This window comes from Gossypium raimondii, chromosome 3, assembly GCF_025698545.1.
Source record: "Gossypium raimondii isolate GPD5lz chromosome 3, ASM2569854v1, whole genome shotgun sequence".
In the NCBI taxonomy this organism is placed as follows: Eukaryota; Viridiplantae; Streptophyta; class Magnoliopsida; order Malvales; family Malvaceae; genus Gossypium; species Gossypium raimondii.
In genome coordinates this window covers 6,812,580-6,833,706 of record NC_068567.1, presented here as the reverse complement: position 1 = coordinate 6,833,706, position 21,127 = coordinate 6,812,580, and the positions used below count along the sequence as shown (strand labels likewise).

At 32.9% G+C, this 21,127-nt stretch overlaps 2 protein-coding genes across 2 annotated transcripts; both read left to right on the top strand.

Annotated features, from left to right (window-relative positions):
* The first annotated feature begins 7,733 nt into the window (after window positions 1-7,733).
* LOC105796889 (acetate--CoA ligase CCL3) lies at window positions 7,734-10,607 on the top strand. Its single transcript, XM_012626714.2, has 3 exons — window positions 7,734-8,033; window positions 8,715-9,305; window positions 9,571-10,607. Exons 1-3 carry the CDS (start codon window positions 7,821-7,823, stop codon window positions 10,465-10,467), a joined length of 1,701 nt encoding a protein of 566 aa, XP_012482168.1. The 5' UTR covers window positions 7,734-7,820; the 3' UTR covers window positions 10,468-10,607.
* Window positions 10,608-14,990: 4,383 nt separating this feature from the next.
* On the top strand, window positions 14,991-17,083 carry LOC105796890 (acetate--CoA ligase CCL3). Its single transcript, XM_012626715.2, has 3 exons — window positions 14,991-15,248; window positions 15,409-15,999; window positions 16,076-17,083. Exons 1-3 carry the CDS (start codon window positions 15,036-15,038, stop codon window positions 16,970-16,972), a joined length of 1,701 nt encoding a protein of 566 aa, XP_012482169.1. The 5' UTR covers window positions 14,991-15,035; the 3' UTR covers window positions 16,973-17,083.
* The last annotated feature ends 4,044 nt before the right edge of the window (window positions 17,084-21,127 follow it).

Below are 21,127 nucleotides of genomic sequence, written 5' to 3'. Positions count from 1 at the left end.
CAATTCATGCATAACTAACCAATCCATTTGTGCACACTTTCAAGGGAATTAAACATCATTCAAATACACATAATCATGCCATTTCAAACAACCTAATTCACCTAATCAATATGCCATTCAAAGGCACCACAATTGTCTTAAAACATCATTTACCAAATCAAGTTAACTTTGCCATATTCCAAGCATAAAACCTAGTTCAAATATCTACCAAAACATGTCACACAAGACCATTTTTCAAGTCATCATTAACATACCAAAAGACCATGCACTTCAATTACCTAAAGGTGATCAAGAGGGTCTAACTTAACAAGCATTACAAGTCCATCAACCATACATAAACTTCAAAGCACAAACATACCAAATTACCATTTACACATTCACTAAATACCATTCAAAATGACCTATACATGTCATTATTAACCTTGGCCAAAATACACAACAACTACCGAAATTCTTGTTAGATAGTGTGATAGGTCTCCGACGAGCTTCCAACCGATCAAACTTTCGATAATCTATAAAACAAAGGGAAGAAACCACGTAAGCAACGAGTGCTTACTAAGGTCGTGTAAACTAAAACATAACTTACCATGTTATTTATACAATTCAAAGATTAAACATAAATCATCATCAATGCCATAAGCTTAGGAAAAGCCTATACAACATCACCAACTCACAAGTTAGTATACTTGTCCATGATACAAATGAAATCAACCATAAGATATGTAAATTTCTATATGTAATAATATCATTTAGTTCATAAATTCTTTCATAAGGTCATGATTCAATCCACTTGCGTACTTACCATTTCATTTCCTTTTCTTACCCGTTGAACCATCTAGAATCACATCGGATACTCGAGAAAGCTTACATATAGTGTAACACCCCAATATTGGCCCGAAAGTTTTAACCGAATTTCGAAGGTCACATTGATCACCGAAGTGATCGTAGAAAAATTTTAGTTTAACAAACCAAAAAAAAAAACATTGCAGTATTTAAATTACAAAAAATTATCAATTATAAAATCTTGATATTTCAAAAGAAAATACAGTCCCAATGACCCTTACGTGCGTAAAACACAAAATTTTGTGCCACAGTTTTCAAAACAGTACTTACAATTCAAGGTGTTTAATTATAAACTCAAAAATTATTAAAATATAATTAAAGCTTGTTTTTAACCGTGACTGTCCGAGACCTCCGCATACCGAGTCCAACATCAGAATTCAGAAATGTACCTGCTAGGGGAAACACTAATACACGAGCTCAGTGTGAGTTCAAAATATAACTAACAACGAAATTACAGATCATAAATCAAACAGTAAATCGATAATGAAAAGTACTTACAGAGATACGCAGAAATAGAAAGCAAACTCGAAACCAACATCCCAAAAATACGCAACAGTCAAAGCACACCAAATTAGACACATAATACTCAACAGATAAACCCGTCAATGGGTTGATACAATAATACTTATCATTACAATCCAAAATGTAGTGCTAACACCTCAATGCGCGCAAAATCAGTCATAAATGTTATGACAAAAAAACAGATTACAGACAAGTAGGTCACATCCAGATGAATATGAATACAGTCAAGTATTAAAAACCTACCCATCCAACCAAAACACCTCTCCGTCCCCCGATCACACCCCAAAAGAGCTGTTTAAGCTCATCCAACCAAACACACCACATAGGACCTCGAAAAGCCTATTTGACCCTACACAATATATCTGTGGACTAAGCCACTCAGATAATAATATACAGCAAGGTTGGCATATATGTAGTACAGTGCATTGCAGTAAACCGCTGTACAAACATGTTGCAGTTAAATTGCCAGATCAAATCAGAATCAATCTTCATTCTCTCACAACCAACCCAAAAATTTCTTTATACAAGTGCATGTATGCTTACAACCTCATAGAAACAATGAACACATCAACAAACAGTCAGACAAAAATAGACATGCACACCCAGCTAACCAGGTTCAGAATCATATATCTCGCACAACAGTCACAAATAACACAAAACCGAAGCCCAGATCAGAGTCTTAACTACCCTCACTAAAGCTTAGCCAAGGGTCGGAACACACAGAAACATTTTCAGATGAAAAACATACACAGAACTAAAATTTGTAGCTTAGGGCCACACGGTAGTGTGGGGGTCAACATGCCCGTGTGAGAGGAGGCATACAGTCGTGTGGCTAAGGCACACGCTCGTGTGAACCAAGGATATGGTCGTGTGAACAAGCCGTGTAACTCTCTGTCCAATTGTGCTAAAATAGAGTACAGGGTAGACACGACCGTATAAGGGTCTCACACACCCGTGTGCCCACCAGACACGGCCGTGTGTCCAAAACACACGCTCATGTGGGTTCCTTAAATCCCTAAATTAGCCATAAGACTTTATGGCCAGGCCGTGTGGCACCAAATCACATAACTCTAATTCTTAATCGCACACGTCCGTGTGCCCACGAGACACGGTCATGTGGATATTGACAAAAATCCCCAAATTGGTCACATGGCTGGGTGGCCAGGCCGTGTGGAATTAAAATTAGCCCGAAAGCCCCAAACCCCAATTCAGCACAGCCATGTAAAACCCCCGTGTGGGGGCACATGCCTGTGTGGCCACCCGTGTGGTTACAAAACCACCTTAAAACAACCCAAAAAATCATGCTTTTGCTCTCGAAACACTTCTCAACCCTCGATAACTCGAAATTATACCAAATTAAATAAGTTCTATGCATGAAAATAACAACACAACATTATAAATAACCAATTTGCGAACACACACATAAAATGTCGACTTTCACAGAGTCAAAACAAGAATTTGCAAATAAATTAGATAAGATACGGAACCCACACCTTAGACGGAAACGAGTACCCAAAATCATTCGACTCGCTTCGCCAATCCTAACCTTAGATCTTACCTGGAAGAACCCCTATCCACGAGATACCAAAGTAAAGAAAAAACAGTTCTATTTTACAGAGAGAAAAAGAAGAAGAGGAAAAAAAAGAAAAAAGAATGTGCTACTCTCTTGGGATTTTCTATCGTCAAAATAAATAATAAATAAAATAAATATTTTACACTCAAACAAATTGGAAGTGCAAAAACAATTCCTCAAAGTATACATGAGGACTCGAACCCAAAACCCCAAGCTAAACTAACACACAACCATCCACCAGACCAGCAGGCCCATTCTGACACTAAGATGTATAAACACACACGTAAATGGTCGAGCTATGCACTAACCCTAAATACAAACCCCAAAATGCCAAACCCTAAATTTCGGGGTGTTACACATAATGTACCTTTATATATAACCATAACATTTCCTTTAAGTCAATGCTCACACGAACTATGAATGGGCCTGCTCACACGAGTTGTGAAGAATCTGCAACAAATGCAGGACCTTAGTCATCAGTAGAACATTCAAGACTAGCACTCGAAACATGAAATCCCTAATGACATGTCATTTGTATCCTAAGAATTTTTAAGGTTCAACCGAGACTCGATATCCATCAATTCATCATAGCATGAATACATTCATATTTTGATTCATTTATATTTAGAAAAACTTAGTAAACATTGAATTTAGATAACATTAATACGATCACAATTCATACGAACTTACCTCTATAATTAGGGGTGTAGTTATATCATCGAACTAGTCCGAAGCTTTAGCTTTTCCTCTATTTAAGTCCAAACGTGGTTTATCTTGATCTAAATGGATGATTTCAATCAATTAAGTACTTCTAGAATTTAATTTAATCCATAATTCATATTTATGTAAAATTACAAAATTATCCCTAATACTTTGACTTTTCACAATTTAGTCTTTAAACTCATAACTATAGCTGATTTTAGCCTAAATCCAATTTAACCAATGTTACTAGGGACTTTGAAACAACCCATTATTACCAAAATTTCACAATAAAACCCATGAATTTATACTTTTAACAATTTAATCCCTAAATGTAATTTCACCAAAAATCACTTAACAAAACATGTTTATTTTTCAAAAAAGATTCATAATCTATCAAATAACATCAAAAGTCATTCAAAAACATCCATGGAAATTCCCTCAACCTTTAAAAGTTTTGAAAATTAACCCCTGGGCTAGCTAGATTAAGCTAAAACGAATTCAAAAACATAAAAAAATTATTAAAAACGGGTCTTGAATTCACTTACACGCATAAATTAAACCCTATACGAAAACTTCAAGCTCTCCTCCCATGGATTTTTGGTTGAAACAAAATGAAAGAAAGAAGATGATGACTTTGTGTCATCTTTCTTTACTTAAATTTTCTTTTAATTATTCAATTTCCATTTTAACCTTTAAAAACTATCAAAATTTCAATAAAACCTTATCCATAACTATCCACTAACTCATTAAATGGTCTATTTACCATTCAAATCCATTAACTTAAAATTCCATAACCATTTGACCCCTTTAACTAATAGAACTCAACTTTTACACATTTTACGATTTAGTTCTTTTTACCTAATTAACCAATTAAACCTTAAAATTTCTTAACGAAATTTTAATAAGACCTTAATACAATCTCGTAGACATTAAATAAATATTAAAATAATAACTTACTCATCGATATTGTGGTCTCAAACTACTATTTCGACACTACTGAAAACGTTTGTTACATTTATTTTAAAAATATGATTTGATTAAAATTATTTCAAAATATTATTTTTACAAAATTTAGTAAAAACCAATTATTTAGTTAAAATTAATATTATTAAAAGCCCATTAAAATTTTAAATATTAAAGAGAGGATCCACTTACACCAATGTAAAACTAAAATAATTTTATATCATTTCATATCTCTTTGAACATTTAAGATTTTAACATTCAACTGTTGTATTTTATATTTAATTCATATGGATTATGCATGTCAAATTTGATATAAATTAATAACTTTTAACTATTTATTTTACGTAAAAACTTTCAATCATTCAATAAATATTAATATATATATATATAGTATTTTAGATCGATATGATAGAGATATTAGATTGATTCAAAATTTACATGCATGGCAATTACAATTATATCGATATGATAGAGATATTAAATTGATTCAAAATTTATATGCATGGCAATTACAATTATATCGATAAATTCAACGCTTGAAGCATTAAAATATTTAACCGTATAAAGAAAACTACTTTAGTTTTACTCTGTGTAAGTGGATTCCTCCCAAATATTGATGTTTTTAAATTTTCTAGAAACAAATATTTAGAAATATTAAAATATTCTTTAAAATATAAAACAATATTCAAAAGCTTTTTACACTAATATCTAAAAAATTAATACTATATAAATCTAAAAAAATTATCGTTTACAAATTTAAAGTTATTTATTTGTGTACCTACTATTAAATTGATTTAAATTATTTTTATATATTCTTTATTTTGCAACTATCAATAAATTATTTTAAATAAATATATAATTTTAAATAATATTATATTCATTCTAATACCAATCGTATTTAAGAAAAAACCCAAATACACCCACAAAAAATTTGCATTGATTTTGTATTGCTCTATAATATAGTGCAATAGATTTATTTAGTTATATTTTGATTTTTATAATATTTTTATAAGCATGTGAACTATGATTATAATTTATTTTGTATTTATAATTTTATCGAACTTTTAAAATAAATTAAAATTTTATTATAGTTTCTTATTATATTTATTTTCTTTTAATATAATATCTAAAATTACTCAGCTCTTTCTCAACCTTTAAATAAGAAAATAATGGACTTCAACGTACTCAAATCTACGTCCTCCTACACTGAGAATAATACCGATACTAATCGAATTAAGGCTCAATAAAAAAAATTTTGTCCAATGGTCTTCCCTTGTTAAAGGAGATAAAATCATTTATCAAAGTATTGATGATGCAAACACCAAAGGAATGAAATTAAATTTTAATTTATTGATAAACTTTGATTAAATAGAAAAAAGGCCATTTGTTTCTTTGATCCAGTCTCTGGCTGCGTCAATATGAGGTGGCCCAAAGAATTAAAAATGAAAAAGAAAAGATTTGCCAAATAAAGATTATCATTCTATTGTAATTTTAGGCCTGTTTTTTAAGTTTGAGTTTGACTTGATCAGAAAAATGGATCTAAATTTTTGTTCAAACTCGATACATATTGAAAATGTTAAACTTGAGCCAGACCGTAATAATTTTACAGATTATTTTTTATATAAAAATAAATTTAAAAATATAATACATCAAATACACTAAAAATATTAAAATAAATATTTTCAACAAATTAAAAATACAAAAAAAAAGAGTATAGGCATGTGATTCAGGCGGAGCCCAAGCCAAAAAAATTCTGCCCGAGACTCGACCCATTTAGAAAACGAATTTTGTTTTTTATCCAAGTCTATTTTTCAAGCTTATACTTTTTGTCCAAATCTTCCCACTTTTAAGATAGACCTTCGAGCCTAAACGGGTGAGTCGACCCATCATCATGCCTAACCAAAACTTAAATAAAAACTACTCTGATTACTGTATATCCTTCAATATTATCATGTATAATTCCAAGGACTTCATTTGGTGGTTGACTAGAAGTATGGGTACCAATGCCATGACGGGCATCTTCACAGCCGTACTCCAGCTTCCCGAAGATTGCTCGGTGATCAAACTCACGGCTTCTAAATTGTCTGTCTCCAAAACGATCCTTCTTACCCCCATTTGCCAAGCATGCATCAACCTAACGTACACTCCCCATAACTCAGCCTCGACAAGGGAACAAACCCCTATAACCTGCGAAAACCCAATTCTCCAAATAGAATAATCATCTTCAAATAATCGATATCCGATTAATCATCTTTAGGATAAACATTTGATGTTTTTTTTTTAAATTTCATTAATAATGAATGGAAAAATCATCTTTAAATAGTTGATATCTATTAATAGGAAAAAAATATGATAATAAATTTAACTTTTAATTTTTATATTTTTATCAATTTAATTCGTGGACGTTCCTACAAAGAAACACTTATAATACTAAAACTTATGCCTTATTGGGCATGTTATCCCGTTTTGAAATTGGTTTATTCTGTAGTAGTAAATGCTCGTCACAATAGGGTTTCCATGAAGCGAGTTTAGTCATTAGTCAAGTCGCAATAAATGAGGAAACTACTCTGAAAAGACTAAAATCTCGAGTTTAAGAACAGAGTTATCTGATAAAAAGACCCACTTGTCATATAAATATTACATTGAAAGATCTTGAATTTGAACCATTTAACCACTTTAAAATGACATGACACTATTTGTATTACATGTCATATCAATAAATAGTTTAATAATTATGAAAAATAAAATAAAATTCAAAAAATTTAAAAGTTTTAAAAAGTAGCATGAAACATATTTAGATTGCCATACATGTTGTCATATTTTAAAATTAATATTTTAGATAGTATTTTGTTAAGAAAAACAATTTAACTTAAAGGTCAAATTTGACTTTTCAAAAGAAAAAATCAAATTTAACTATAAAAAAATCAAATTGATAAAATGTAAACATTAAAAATAAATTTAATATTTTTTATTTGAATTCAAAATCAAACCAGAAAAGTAAAACTTTCTAAATATTATTTTTTAAGTAATAAAAAGGAATAATGGTATTGTCTTCAACAGTTCACGTGGCACTTTCGACGCTATTCCCCATACAATAAATATTACAGCCTTTATAAATATGCTTCAGAAGTCCAACAAATAAGATCGATCCAAAGAAAAAAAAAAGAATCCAACAAATAAGGAAGATCCTAAGAAAGTTTAGTGAAAATCGACGGCGATGGCGATTAGAGATATCGACGATCTTCCGAAGAACGCCGCCAACTACACGGCGTTGACGCCATTGTGGTTCTTGGAACGAGCCGCTACGGTTCATCCGTCCAGAAAAGCGGTGGTCCATGGATCTCGGACTTACACGTGGCTCCAAACTTACCAACGTTGCCGTCGCTTGGCCTCAGCTCTCGCTAAACGCTCCGTGGGAGCCGGTAGCACGGTAATCAAAATAATCACCCGTTGCTAATGCGTTTCTTAGTTCTGCTTTTTTGCTTTCTGAGTTTAAAACATATAGAGAATGAAATATATGGTTAAATATTTATTTTCGTGTCCTTTTAAGTTTTTTTAGTTGCTAATATAGAAAGAATAAAGTTTAGTTTATTAAAATTCAAATTTATGTTTATAAATATTAAGGCATATTTGTATTGGTCGATGTTTAGATTATGTTCATCATTTTCTTTTTGTTTTGTTAAGCTTTAATTGAGTGTTTGTTATTCTTTATTCCTCAAAAGAAAATCAAATGCATCTGTAAGTAAATTTATTTAACAATCTATTCATAAATAGAAATATAATGCGTTTTAATATACTTAAACTCACATCCTACTGTATTAGTAACAATACTTAAGTCAATCAAATTAAAACTCAATTAACATATTATTTGCATTATTAATTTCATAATATACTGAATTTACTTAGTCAATCTTTTATGTTTGGAATAAGTCAATAATAAAAATATAAAACTAAGTTGGATAACCTTTTCTTATAATAGAATACTGAGATTTGATATTTAGGAATCGTTGAAAAAGATAAAACCCAATATTAATTCATCAAAATTAAAAGTCTCAGGGAAAATAAATTATTTTATATATTATCTGGTTCAGCAATTTTCTACGATTGGCAGGTGGCTGTGATTGCACCAAATATCCCTGCAACCTATGAAGCTCATTTTGGAATTCCCATGTGTGGTGCTGTAATAAACCCTGTCAATATTCGCCTAAATGCATCCACCATTGCTTTCCTCTTGGGCCATTCCCAGTCTGCCACTGTCATTGTGGACCAAGAGTTCTTCACTTTGGCAGAGGATTCATTGAAAATCATGAAGGAGAAAAGCCAAGGCCATTTCAACCCTCCACTTCTTGTTGTCGTTGCCGATGAAGCCTGCGATCCCGAAGCACTTCGATATGCTTTGGGACAAGGAGCCATTGAGTACGAAAAGTTCTTAGAAAGTGGTGACCCTGACTTTGCTTGGAAACCTCCCCAGGATGAGTGGCAAAGTATAGCTTTGGGTTATACTTCGGGCACAACAGCCAGCCCTAAAGGAGTAGTTTTACATCACCGAGGCGCGTATTTAATGTCCTTGTGTAATCCTCTTGTATGGGGGATGAATGAAGGAGCTATATACTTGTGGACTCTTCCCATGTTCCATTGCAATGGTTGGTGTTTCACTTGGGCACTTGCGGCTCTTTGTGGAACAAACATATGTCTTCGACAGGTAATTTTTCATGCAAATTAGCTTATTTGTTCCATATTCATTTATTTCTGGTGTGGCTCCAGGCATAAATTCATTGAAACTATCAAGTTATATATATTGCGGTCTTCCATTACTCGAACTTAAATGTGTTTGGCGGGTCATATTTCTACATCTCTATTTGAATTTGTGTTGAATATCAGTCTTAGATGAGGATACTTTAAAAAATGAAGAGTCAAAGCAACATAGGTACAATTATAGCTTGTTACTTACTGATTTGCATTTGCAGGTAACAGCAAAGGGAGTCTACTCGGCCATCGAAAAGCATGGGGTGACTCACTTCTGTGCTGCACCTGTGGTGCTCAATACCATAGTTAATGCCGCACAAGAGGACACAATTCTGGCCCTCCCCCATGTTGTTCACGTAATGACAGCCGGTGCTGCTCCGCCTCCCGCTGTTCTCTTTGCAATGTCTCGAAAAGGCTTCCGAGTCACCCACACTTATGGTCTCTCAGAAACCTATGGTCCTTCTACAATTTGTGCCTGGAAGCCTGAATGGGACTCACTACCACCCGATACCCAAGCTCGTCTAAATGCACGTCAAGGTGTTCGATACACTACTCTAGAATGCCTAGATGTGATCAGTACCAAAACCGGTGAACCTGTCCCTGCCGATGGAAAAAGCATGGGAGAAATAGTGATGCGTGGCAATGTCGTGATGAAGGGCTACTTAAAGAACCCGAAAGCAAACGAGGAGACATTTGCAAACGGCTGGTTCCACTCTGGGGATCTTGGTGTGAAGCATCAAGATGGATACATTGAAATAAAAGATAGATCAAAGGACATCATCATATCTGGAGGCGAAAACATCAGTAGCGTTGAGGTTGAAAATAGTCTATACTTACACCCTGCAGTGTTGGAGGCATCAGTGGTAGCTAGGGCCGATGAACAGTGGGGAGAATCGCCCTGCGCTTTCGTGACATTGAAGCCGGAGGTCAACAAATCGGATGAACAGTGGTTAGCAGAGGACATAATGAAGTTTTGCAAGTCCAAGATGCCTGCTTACTGGGTTCCTAAATCAGTGGTGTTTGGTCCACTGCCAAAGACAGCTACAGGGAAGATTCAGAAGCATGTGCTAAGAGGCAAGGCACAACAGCTGGGACCTGTCAAGGTGAGTAAGTTATAACTCTGAAAACTATATTCATAAAAATTTTGATAAAGTTGACGATTCATGTAAGATAATAAACAGATTCTAACATAAAGGTGTATCATGTCCTGTTTAAATTATTTTTTCTATCATATCGTGTATGGTGTAATGTGTTGAAAGTTGCGGTATTATTTTTGTTCCAATTGTGATTCATATTGACTTGAAAAGAGAAATTAAGTTGATTCACGTGTGAAATGGAGCAATAATTTGAAGAATGAATTTTAAGAATCTTCATGATACAAACATCCCATGGGTTTTCGTAATTTTCATCATTTCAACCCTCAAAATGATTATTTTTAAATTTTTAGAAAAATCAAATTTATTAAGGTTCTTTTACTTGCCTAGTGATTTTTTTAACTATAATGATTTTTAACTTTATATAAAAAAATATTCTAGTTCTCCATTTAATTTTTTGTCTATTTTATTCTTGAAATTTGTACTTTTTGTCAAATTATCTCAAAATTGATGGAAAAGTTAATGTTTGTTAACTTTGCTGATGTGGCATGCAAGTGGTTGACATATCAACATTTAATTAATTTTTTAAAATTAAAAATATTAAAATATAATTTTTTAATTTTTAATAATTTTTATTTTTTTTAAAAATATTTTTTACAATTTTTAAATTTTAAAATTTTAAAAATTAATTAAAAATTTATGTGTCATCCACGTGGCAATTCATATGTATGCCACGTTGACAAAGTTAAAAAAAATTAACTTTTTCCATGCATTTTAGGGTGATTTGATAATAAAAAAAGTAAGCTTAATGGCTAAAAGAGGCGAAAAATTAAATAGAATGCTAAAATGATTTTTTTTTGTACAGTTAGAGGACCAAATAAGATATTATCCCATTTTTTATAGAAATATTATAATTGTCGATTAAGTCTTAGCTGAGTTGGCGTCGGTATTATTATCAATGTATGAGGATGTGGGTTCGAATGCGCCGAAGCATTTTCTCCTTCTATTAAAAGGTTGAAGAGAGGCTATGCCTAGTTATAAAAATTATATAAAAAAGGGTAAGTTACATTCATAGTCACTTTTGTTTACCTCAGGTTATATTTTAGTTACTTTTGTTTGAAATATTACTTTTTAATCACTTACATTATCGTGTTGTAACATTTTAGTCACTGAGTCGTTAATTGCCGTTAACGGTAAGCTGGCGTGGCACGTTAAATCATCATTTCAAACAAAAAATTTAGGTTAAATTATACAATTGGTCCTCATATTTTTTCGTTTTGAGAAATTTAATTTTTTTATATTCTTTAACTTTCTTTTTTTCTTCTTCTTTTTTTTTATTCTCTTCTGCTTCTCCCTCTGTTTTTCTACCTTCTTCATTTCTTTCAATGTATCAAGAAGTAGGGGTGAGCGTTCGATCGAATCGAATGAAAAAATTTCAAGTTAATCGAGTTGACGAATCATATTTTATCATCCTAATTTGATTTGAAATTTTCTCGAATCGAGTCGAGTGAGATAGAATTCGAATCGAATCAAATCGAATATATTTGTTCGAGTTAAATTTTAAAAAATAATTTTAGGTCCTTGTAACTACTGTCACCTATCGTAATAAAATTTGTCCACCTTAATCAAATTTTTTTATTAACTTTCATCACCTCATAATTTATTTATTAGTATTTTATATACTGGTTAGCTTCTTTGCTTGCTTAGTTGTTTCAATTATCTTTAGATTCTTATCACTATGTATTTTGGAATTTAAAATATATTAAATGACTAAAATGTTACAATACGATAACGTGACTAAAATGTAACATTTCAAATATAAGTGACTAAAATGTAACATGAGGTAAACAAAAGTGACCATGAGTGTAGTTTACCTTATAAAAATTATAATTAAATGAAAAATTATTTTATTAAAAGATTATAATTTGAGAAAAATCTTTTATCCTAAGGTCATGGATAAAAGTAACACAAAATTCTCATGTGCTATATTTTGGATTGCATTGTAGTTTCTTTGTTGGAAAAATAGATTAATTAATTTTTGTACATTAAATGAATGCCCTTTGTTAAAAATTGCACCGTTAAATATTTGTTTTGGTGTTTATATGTAAGATTTAGGATAATTTTTAGAAATATGTTGGAAAAAAGAAACACTTATTTGAGAGAGTAGGCTTTTTTTTTTTAAATTTATTGATCTACGCTGTTTTTGGAGAGAGGAAAATGTGCCTTACAGGGCGTGCTTCCACTGTCGTTTCAGTGAAAATGCATCCTACAAGACGCATTTTCACTGTCGTGCCAGTGAAAACGCATCCTACAAGGCACATTTTTACTGTCTTGTCAGTGACAACACGTCCTACAATGTATGTTTTCAGCCACATCAGTTGACAATGCGTCCTACAAAACGCGTTTTCACTAAAAAATAACAACTCGACTCTTTTGATCAAGTGGTTAAATGTTAGTGTTTTTATCCTTGAATCTATTGTTCAATTCTTCTTCTACTCACATTTGTATTTTTTATTTCATGTTGTTTTAAGCTTTTTATGTTTTTAATCAATATTTTTAATACATTAGCTCTTTGGTTAAATGGTTAGATATTTGTGATTTTATTATTTAGTCTTAAGTTTGATTTCTCTTATAAGCATTTTAATATGTATTTTTATTTAATATTATTTCAAGCTTTTTTGTATTTTAATTAATTTTATAATTAATAAATACATTATTTTCAAGTTTTTCATTTTAATTAATCTTTTAATTAAATCTCTTTTATTTATAAAATCAAATATTATTACAAATATCATTATCTTTAGTAAATATAATTTTATACATGTAATATTTATTTCTCAATTCATATAATGAGTGTAGTAAGTTGACATATTATATATTTTTGTCTGCATATTTGAAATAATTATTTGAAATATTTTACATATTTGAAATAATAATGATATTTGAAATAATTATTTGATTCTATAATATTAGAAAGCACCATACCCCATAATATAGGTGGAAAAAATAAATATTTGACATATAAATATTATATATAAAGAAAAATATGTCTAAAAATTAGTTGATGTTTTTAAAAATAATTACATATTTATTATTTGATTTTATAAATAAAAGAGTTATTAATTAAAATAAAAAACTTGAAAATAACATATTTATTAATTATAAATATTAATTAAAAAGCTTAAACAACATGAAATAAAAAATACAAATATGAGTAAAAGAAGAATTGAAATTAAAACTGAAGGATAAAAACACTATCTTTTAATCATTTGGCCAAAAAGCTAAGTTGTCAATTTTTAATAGGCCGCGTTTTTAGCTGATGTGGCTAAAAGCGCAACATATAAAATGTGTTTTCTTTTCTCTCTCCAAAAATAACTTAAATCAATAATTAAAAAAAACTTACTGTCTTAAATAAAAATTTTCAGCATATTTCTAAAAATTAATGATAAGATATATTAACAAATTTAAATTTATTTTAAAACATATAAAAGATGACATTTTGCTAAACTAAAAGAATTTTTATATTCGTTGGAGGGCTAAAATCATTTAAAAATATAAAAATTAAATGTATTAAAAAATAGTTAAAAATTTCTCTTTTATCTGAGCTTTCTCTTCCCCTTCAAATATCCAAAATTTTCACTTCTTTCTCACTCAAAATTTGCACATTCTCTTCTATTACACTTAATTTTATTTCTCCAAGCTGTGTTCTTTTATTCGAATAAATGGGAAGGAAGCGCCGGCTCATGGTGAGAAGAAGATATCAAAGGGACTTTGGACTGTAAAAGAGACAACATGCCCCAGTTTTAAAGATATTAACGTAGCAATTTGGTTGGCTGGGTTCTAAGAATATGAGAATGGGTTAGGCTGCTGATTAGAATGGTGTCAAAATCCGACCGAAAACGACTTTGGAGTGAGGCTAACATCAACAGACAGGAAAGGAAGATGACCGAAGCAATGCTTCGATTTGGTACCCTTTGTTTTTTTTTTTTGAAGTTCCTGGGGTTTAGAGGTATTTTAGATGTTTTATTCAACATGACTCACTTGCTTCAAGTTTGGGTTCGATGCTTATAAGCTTTAGTATACTCAAATTCACTTTTCCCACAATAATCTCGAACCAATGAATTATTATTATTGAATGCAATATTTATGCATTATTGTATTTAACAGCTGTATTCAAATATTTTTTTTATAACAAGTGTGATATTTTTATTTCCTTTCACGCCGTCCAATAAAATCATATATAAAACAACTCAAATTTATAATAACATCGTTTGAAGGCTTGTGGAAGTTGAGTGTGGTAGTCTGGAAGCAGTTCAGATGATTACAAGAGATCCTCTGGAAGATATGTAAGAGACAATGGAGGGTGAAGTTTTCGTATGTACCACGGGAACCAAATGGTTTAGCACTTCTTATGCCTAATATTCTGCTCAATGAACTACCTGGTTTGGTCATTCAATGGAGGCACTCATTCGAGACAAATTAGGAACTTAGTTATGTTTTGTCTTTCGATTTTGTTTTACCTTATTTCTTCTCTTTATTCACCCCTTACCCCCCCCCAAAAAAAAAAAAAAGATTCTGAGAAATAAACGGTGATGGATATTAGAGAAATCGACGATCTTCCAAAGAATGCCGCCAACTACGCGCCGCTGACGCCGTTGTGGTTCTTGGAACGAGCCGCTACGGTTCATCCCACCAGAATAGCAATGGTCCATGGATCTCGTTCTTACACGTGGCTCCAAACTTACCACCGCTGTCGGCGTTTGGCCTCCGCACTCTGTAAACACTCCATGGGAGCCGGTAGCATTGTAATCAAATAACCACCCCTCGCTAATGCATGCGTTTTAAGTTTTTTATAGTTGCTAATGTAAATAAACTAAAGTTTAGCTTATTCCTTTAAAATTTTATGTTTATGGAAGCTTTTGTTATTCAATATGATCTGATTCAGTAATTTTCTACCATTGGCAGGTAGCTGTAATTGCACCAAATATCCCTGCAACCTATGAAGCTCATTTTGGGATTCCCATGAGCGGTGCTGTAATAAACCCTGTCAATATTCGCCTAAATGCATCCACCATTGCTTTCCTCTTGGGTCATTCACAATCTTCTATTGTCATTGTGGACCAAGAGTTCTTCACATTGGCACAGAATTCATTGAAAATCATGAAGGAGAAAAGCCAAGGCCATTTCAACCCTCCACTTCTGGTTGTTGTCGCCGACGAAAACTGTGATCCTGAAGCACTCAGGTATGCTTTGGGACAAGGAGCCATTGAGTACGAAAGGTTCTTAGAAAGTGGTGACCCTGACTTTGCTTGGAAACCTCCCCAGGATGAGTGGCAAAGCATATCTTTGGGTTATACTTCGGGCACAACAGCCAGCCCTAAAGGGGTGGTTTTACATCACCGAGGGGCTTATTTGATGTCTTTGAGTAATCCTCTTGTATGGGGGATGAATGAAGGAGTTGTGTACTTGTGGACTCTTCCTATGTTCCATTGCAATGGTGGGTGTTTTACTTGGGCACTTGCAGCTCTTTGTGGAACCAATATATGTCTTCGACAGGTGAGGATTTCCTTGCAAAATAATTGCTTATATCTATGCTAGATTTTGCTTGTTACTTACTGATTTGCATCTGCAGGTAACAGCTAGGGGAGCCTACTCAGCCATCGTAAAGCATGGAGTGACTCACTTCTGTGCTGCACCTGTGGTGCTCAATACCATAGTTAATGCCCCATCAGAGGATACAATTCTTCCTCTCCCCCATGTTGTTCATGTAATGACAGCCGGTGCTGCCCCGCCGCCTGCTCTTCTATTAGCGTTGTCTCGAAAAGGCTTCAGAGTCCTTCACACTTATGGTCTCTCAGAAACCTATGGTCCTTCAACAATTTGTACCCGGAAGCCTGAATGGGACTCGCTGCTACCCGAAACCCAGGCTCGTCTAAATGCACGTCAAGGTGTTCGTAGCATTACCTTAGAACGCCTAGATGTGATCAATACCAAAACAGGTGAACCTGTCCCTGCTGATGGAAAAACTATAGGAGAGATAGTGATGCGCGGCAATGTCGTGATGAAGGGTTACTTAAAGAATGCGAAAGCGAACGAGGTAGCGTTTGCAGGCGGCTGGTTTCACTCTGAGGATCTTGGTGTGAAGCATCAAGATGGGTACATTGAAATAAAAGATAGATCAAAAGACATCATCATATCTGGAGGTGAAAACGTCAGTAGTGTTGAGGTAGAAAATAGTTTATACTTCCACCCTGCAGTGTTGGAGGCATCCGTGGTGGCCAGAGCCGATGAACGGTGGGGAGAGTCACCTTGCGCTTTCGTGACGTTGAAGCCAGAAATCGACAAATCAGATGAACAACGGTTAGCGGAGGACATAATAAAGTTTTGCAAGTCCAGGAGGCCCGCATACTGGGTTCCTAAGTCAGTCGTGTTTGGTCCCTTGCCAAAAACAGCTACAGGGAAAATTCAAAAGCATGTGCTAAGAACCAAGGCAAAACAGCTTGGACCCGTCAAGTTGAGTAAGCTGTAACTCTAATTGTATATTTGTATATTTATATAAATTTTGATACGTTAATGATTCATATAAGATAAATTCTAATATAATGGTAAAAGGTGTATCGTTATTGTGTAATGTGTTAATATCGCCTAATTATGGTTCTTGTGGGGTTTAAGAACAGAAATTATGTTAACTCACAAAGGCATTATGTGAAATGATGCTTAATTATATAAATAAATTTTCTTGTCTGTGCAAATCAAGTTACTGGTTCATTAATAGTACGTTTCTTAGTTGTATGTGTTATAATAGTTCAATTTTACATTTTGTGGTTATTTGGACATATAATTATATTTTGTACTTTGATTAATGCACTAGTAAATTTTCAAAAATATATTGCAATTATTTAATTTTACATTTTATGATTATTTAAACATTCAATTACACTAATAAACTTTCAAAAATTTATACTTTTGAATATCACTTTTGATCAAAATTAATCACTTAATATAATTTGACGTGAATTTACATTTTTTTTCAAACATAAAACTTGTATTAAAGAATTAGACAACTATCATTTAAAAATAATTGATTCCCTAAATATTTAGTCTTTATAAGGGGAGTTAACCGTCGTAGAGGTGAGCATAAGCGTCTTTGTCAGTGCCGTTAATCGCTTTTTGCTTATAGTTTTTTTCGTTTTCGTTTCGTCCATGAAAGAAACGTTTCTCATTCAAGTTTTTTTACAATGGTTTTGCCTGCTTTTATGGCACGGTTTTGTCTGCTTCCATAGCACAGTAGTTTGAGTTTCTATTTAGTTTTTTTACGTTTCCAAATGTCTAGGAGAAAGAGGGAAAAGTCGTGGTTCAGTAATTTGTTGAGTGGTTATGGTGGCGGTTTTGGCGGCGTTGTCCATAGAGGGTGAGGAAGTTGATGAGTGGCATATCAATTCCGATGAGGGGTAGGCAGGCGAGAGGCAGCACTAGACGACAGGGGAATGGGTTACAAGAGAAGCCTTATCGTTAAGTGTCGTGGTGGGTCGAGTGGACTTCAAATCGTCGAGGATGTTGCCACTGGATCGAGGAGTGGACACAGACTGGGTGTTATTGTCTTGGAATGGAACAAGGGCAGATTGGGGGTGAACAATTGGTGGTGGATATTGCCGAAGTTGAGTCTCTTATCATTCATTTGTCATGGGGTGGTATCAAGAGAGCTTTGTACGTATCAATGTGAAAAGGTCGGTTTGCACGAGAGGCAGCTCAAACAACGGTTGGATCTTCCCTTTGACAGGATGCTAGTCAGCGAAGGGGACCTCAGTCGTTATCTTCTTGTAGAAGATGAACGACGAAAAGTGTCCACAAAGGCGATATGGTGGACAGGTTAGGCCTAAAGGCGATGGTGGCGGGAGACGGAGGATTGGAATGGATCTCACAGGGTGCTTACCATCGACTTGTTTACTACCAGTTGCTTCTACCACTGTCTGTAACTAGCAACAGATGTGGATAAAGGTGAATTTGAGAGCTTTCCAGTTTCTTGGTATTTTGGTTTTTAAAGGAGGAAAGCTCAAGTGCAGCTAAAATATATGCTTTTCTTTTGATGTTTTCTTTTTCAATCCTAGGGTTTGTATTTTATTTGGATGTTTTTATGTTTTATTTTTGTTTGTAAAATGTTGTGTATGGCTTCAATAAAGATTTCCAGTCATTGTTTCAAACAAACAAACAAAAAAAAGAATTAGACAACTAAAAATTTTAGCCTTATAAAAAATATGCTTAAGGGTGTAAAAAAACCCTCAAACTTAAAAAAAAAAACAATTAAGTCCTATTTTTTTCACTTAATTGAGTACTTGAACTTTTAAAATGCATCAAAAAGACCCTCAAAATTTTTCAAAAAAAGCAATTAAGCCCCTACTCATTTTTCGCACTTAGTTTGGTACTTGAACTACCAAAATGCATAAAAAAGATCCTCAAACTTAAAAAAAAAACAATTAAGCCTTTTTTTTTTTGCACTAATTGAGTACTTGAATGCATCAAAAAGGCCAGGGGTGGATCTATGGGGACTAGTAGGGGCCCCGACCCTCCTAAAATGAAAATTTTTACATTTAGGCCTTTATAATTTATAAAATTTTAAATTAATAATGATAAAATTGCACTTTAGCCCCCCCCCCCCAAATAATAAAAATTTGAAATTACTAGCATTTGTTATGTAAGGTTGAATTTAAAAATTGATATGGCATGTTTATATGATAAATGGTGAATGTATGCGTGGTAGATGTATGTTTGATCTTGAATCATGAAATAGTATGAGAATGGTAATGCTTGGATAGAATGTTGTGGCATATATGCTAAATGATAGTTGTAATGTTTAGACTTATTAGGCCAAGTTGGTTTTGTGATATGCTAAGTTTTGGCATGTTTAAATGTACGAATTTGGTAAGTTCTATTTTGGTAATATAAGTATTTGAATTATAAATCATTAGGTATGTTTGAAACTTAGGGATGTGATATTTTGATATCAAATGAATTGGGATGTATATTAATGTTTTATAATTGGGTTGTGATGGTGCCAAAATGACATATTGGTTAGGCACTACTAGGATGCTTTTGTAATATGTTTTGGTTGTGAAATTGAGGTGTTTGATCAAGGTTTCAAATTGATAAAATGTGCATTTGTGGTTGACATTAATGGTATGTTTTGATCTAAGTATACAAAGGCATGTTTTGGGTCACACGGTTGACCACACAGCCATGTGTCATACACGGGTTAATGGCACGGCCATGTGCCATGGGTATTTAAGAGGCATTAAGTTGACACGATTTCAGTTTGTCACACGAGCTAGCTACATGCCCGTGTGAATACTGTAGTTTTAGCATGCCAGTTTGTTACACTACCCATTCACACGGCCGTGTGACTTTTGTGGTATTTTTGCACTTTGATCCACATGGTTCTAGTGAGTTACACGGCCATGTGACTCAATGCTACACGGTTTCAGCCTATCACATGGCATGACTACACGATCGTGTGACCCCTGTTTTGCACTTTGACCTCTCTTTTGTGTAATATTTAAATTCAGTCATTGATCGATTTTGGGTCAATTTTTGAGCTTTCGTAAATTTGATTTAAGCTTAATTTTGTATGCAAAGCATGATTTGTACGAATGTATGAGAATTAAAGATTGTTTTAATCTATTTTTGTTTTAAAATTTCATTTTCATGTTCATGTTATGTTATTTATTGTAGCATTCCGTAATCTGATTCCAGTGGCGAAAACGAGTGATAGGTGTTACATTTAATGGTATCAAGACCTAGTTAGTGTGCGATCTCGTACTTAGAATTTAGTTTAAACAAACCTCTCTTAGGCACGATCCTTGATATACTTCCAAAGTGTTTCGTTGTAAAAATAAAACTATATTACAATTTAACCTGTATTCTTACAGACACCGCACATATTTGCATATCTAATTGCATATTTCTAAGCCTCGATGCATGCATGCTGGGGCGCGATCAGTCGGACTATTTGTCCAGGCCGAAAGGCCCACCTAAAATTTGAGAGAGTTTAAACAAAAGTATGGTCTGAAAAAAAGACTTGGGCAAAAAAAAGTTAAGCCCATTTAAAATATAGGTTGGGTTCGGGCTTGAACATCCAAAGCCCAAGCTTGGCCTAGCCCATTTTTTAAGTGTATAATGTTTTATATTATGTAATTTATAACACATAAAAAATAAACATATAGTAATATATAATACTACTATAATATAAATATTAAAAAAATAAGATGACTATATATAAAATCTTAATAAATAAAAAATATATAAATTTATTAAATATTAAAATAATATAATATAAATATATATTTTTTAAAACTAAAAAAATAATATGGGCGGGCCTAAATTGGGTTAGGTTGGCCATATACAAATATGAGTGGACTTGGACAAAATTTAGGCCCATATTTCGGGTCAAGTCAAGCTTGGGTAAGCATAAAGCGTGTTAACATCATGCTTAGGCCCAACCCAAACCCGATCTATATAGCATAATATAATTTGTTGATAAAATGAGTTACAAATGAAATATCTTAATAAGAGGGAATGAGAAAGCATACAAGAGTTTATAAACTGAAAATGAGTAAATTAATCTCTCTTAAAACAAAAATTACAAAAGAATTCAAAATGATTTTAAAATTCAAAATATTTATAAAATTCC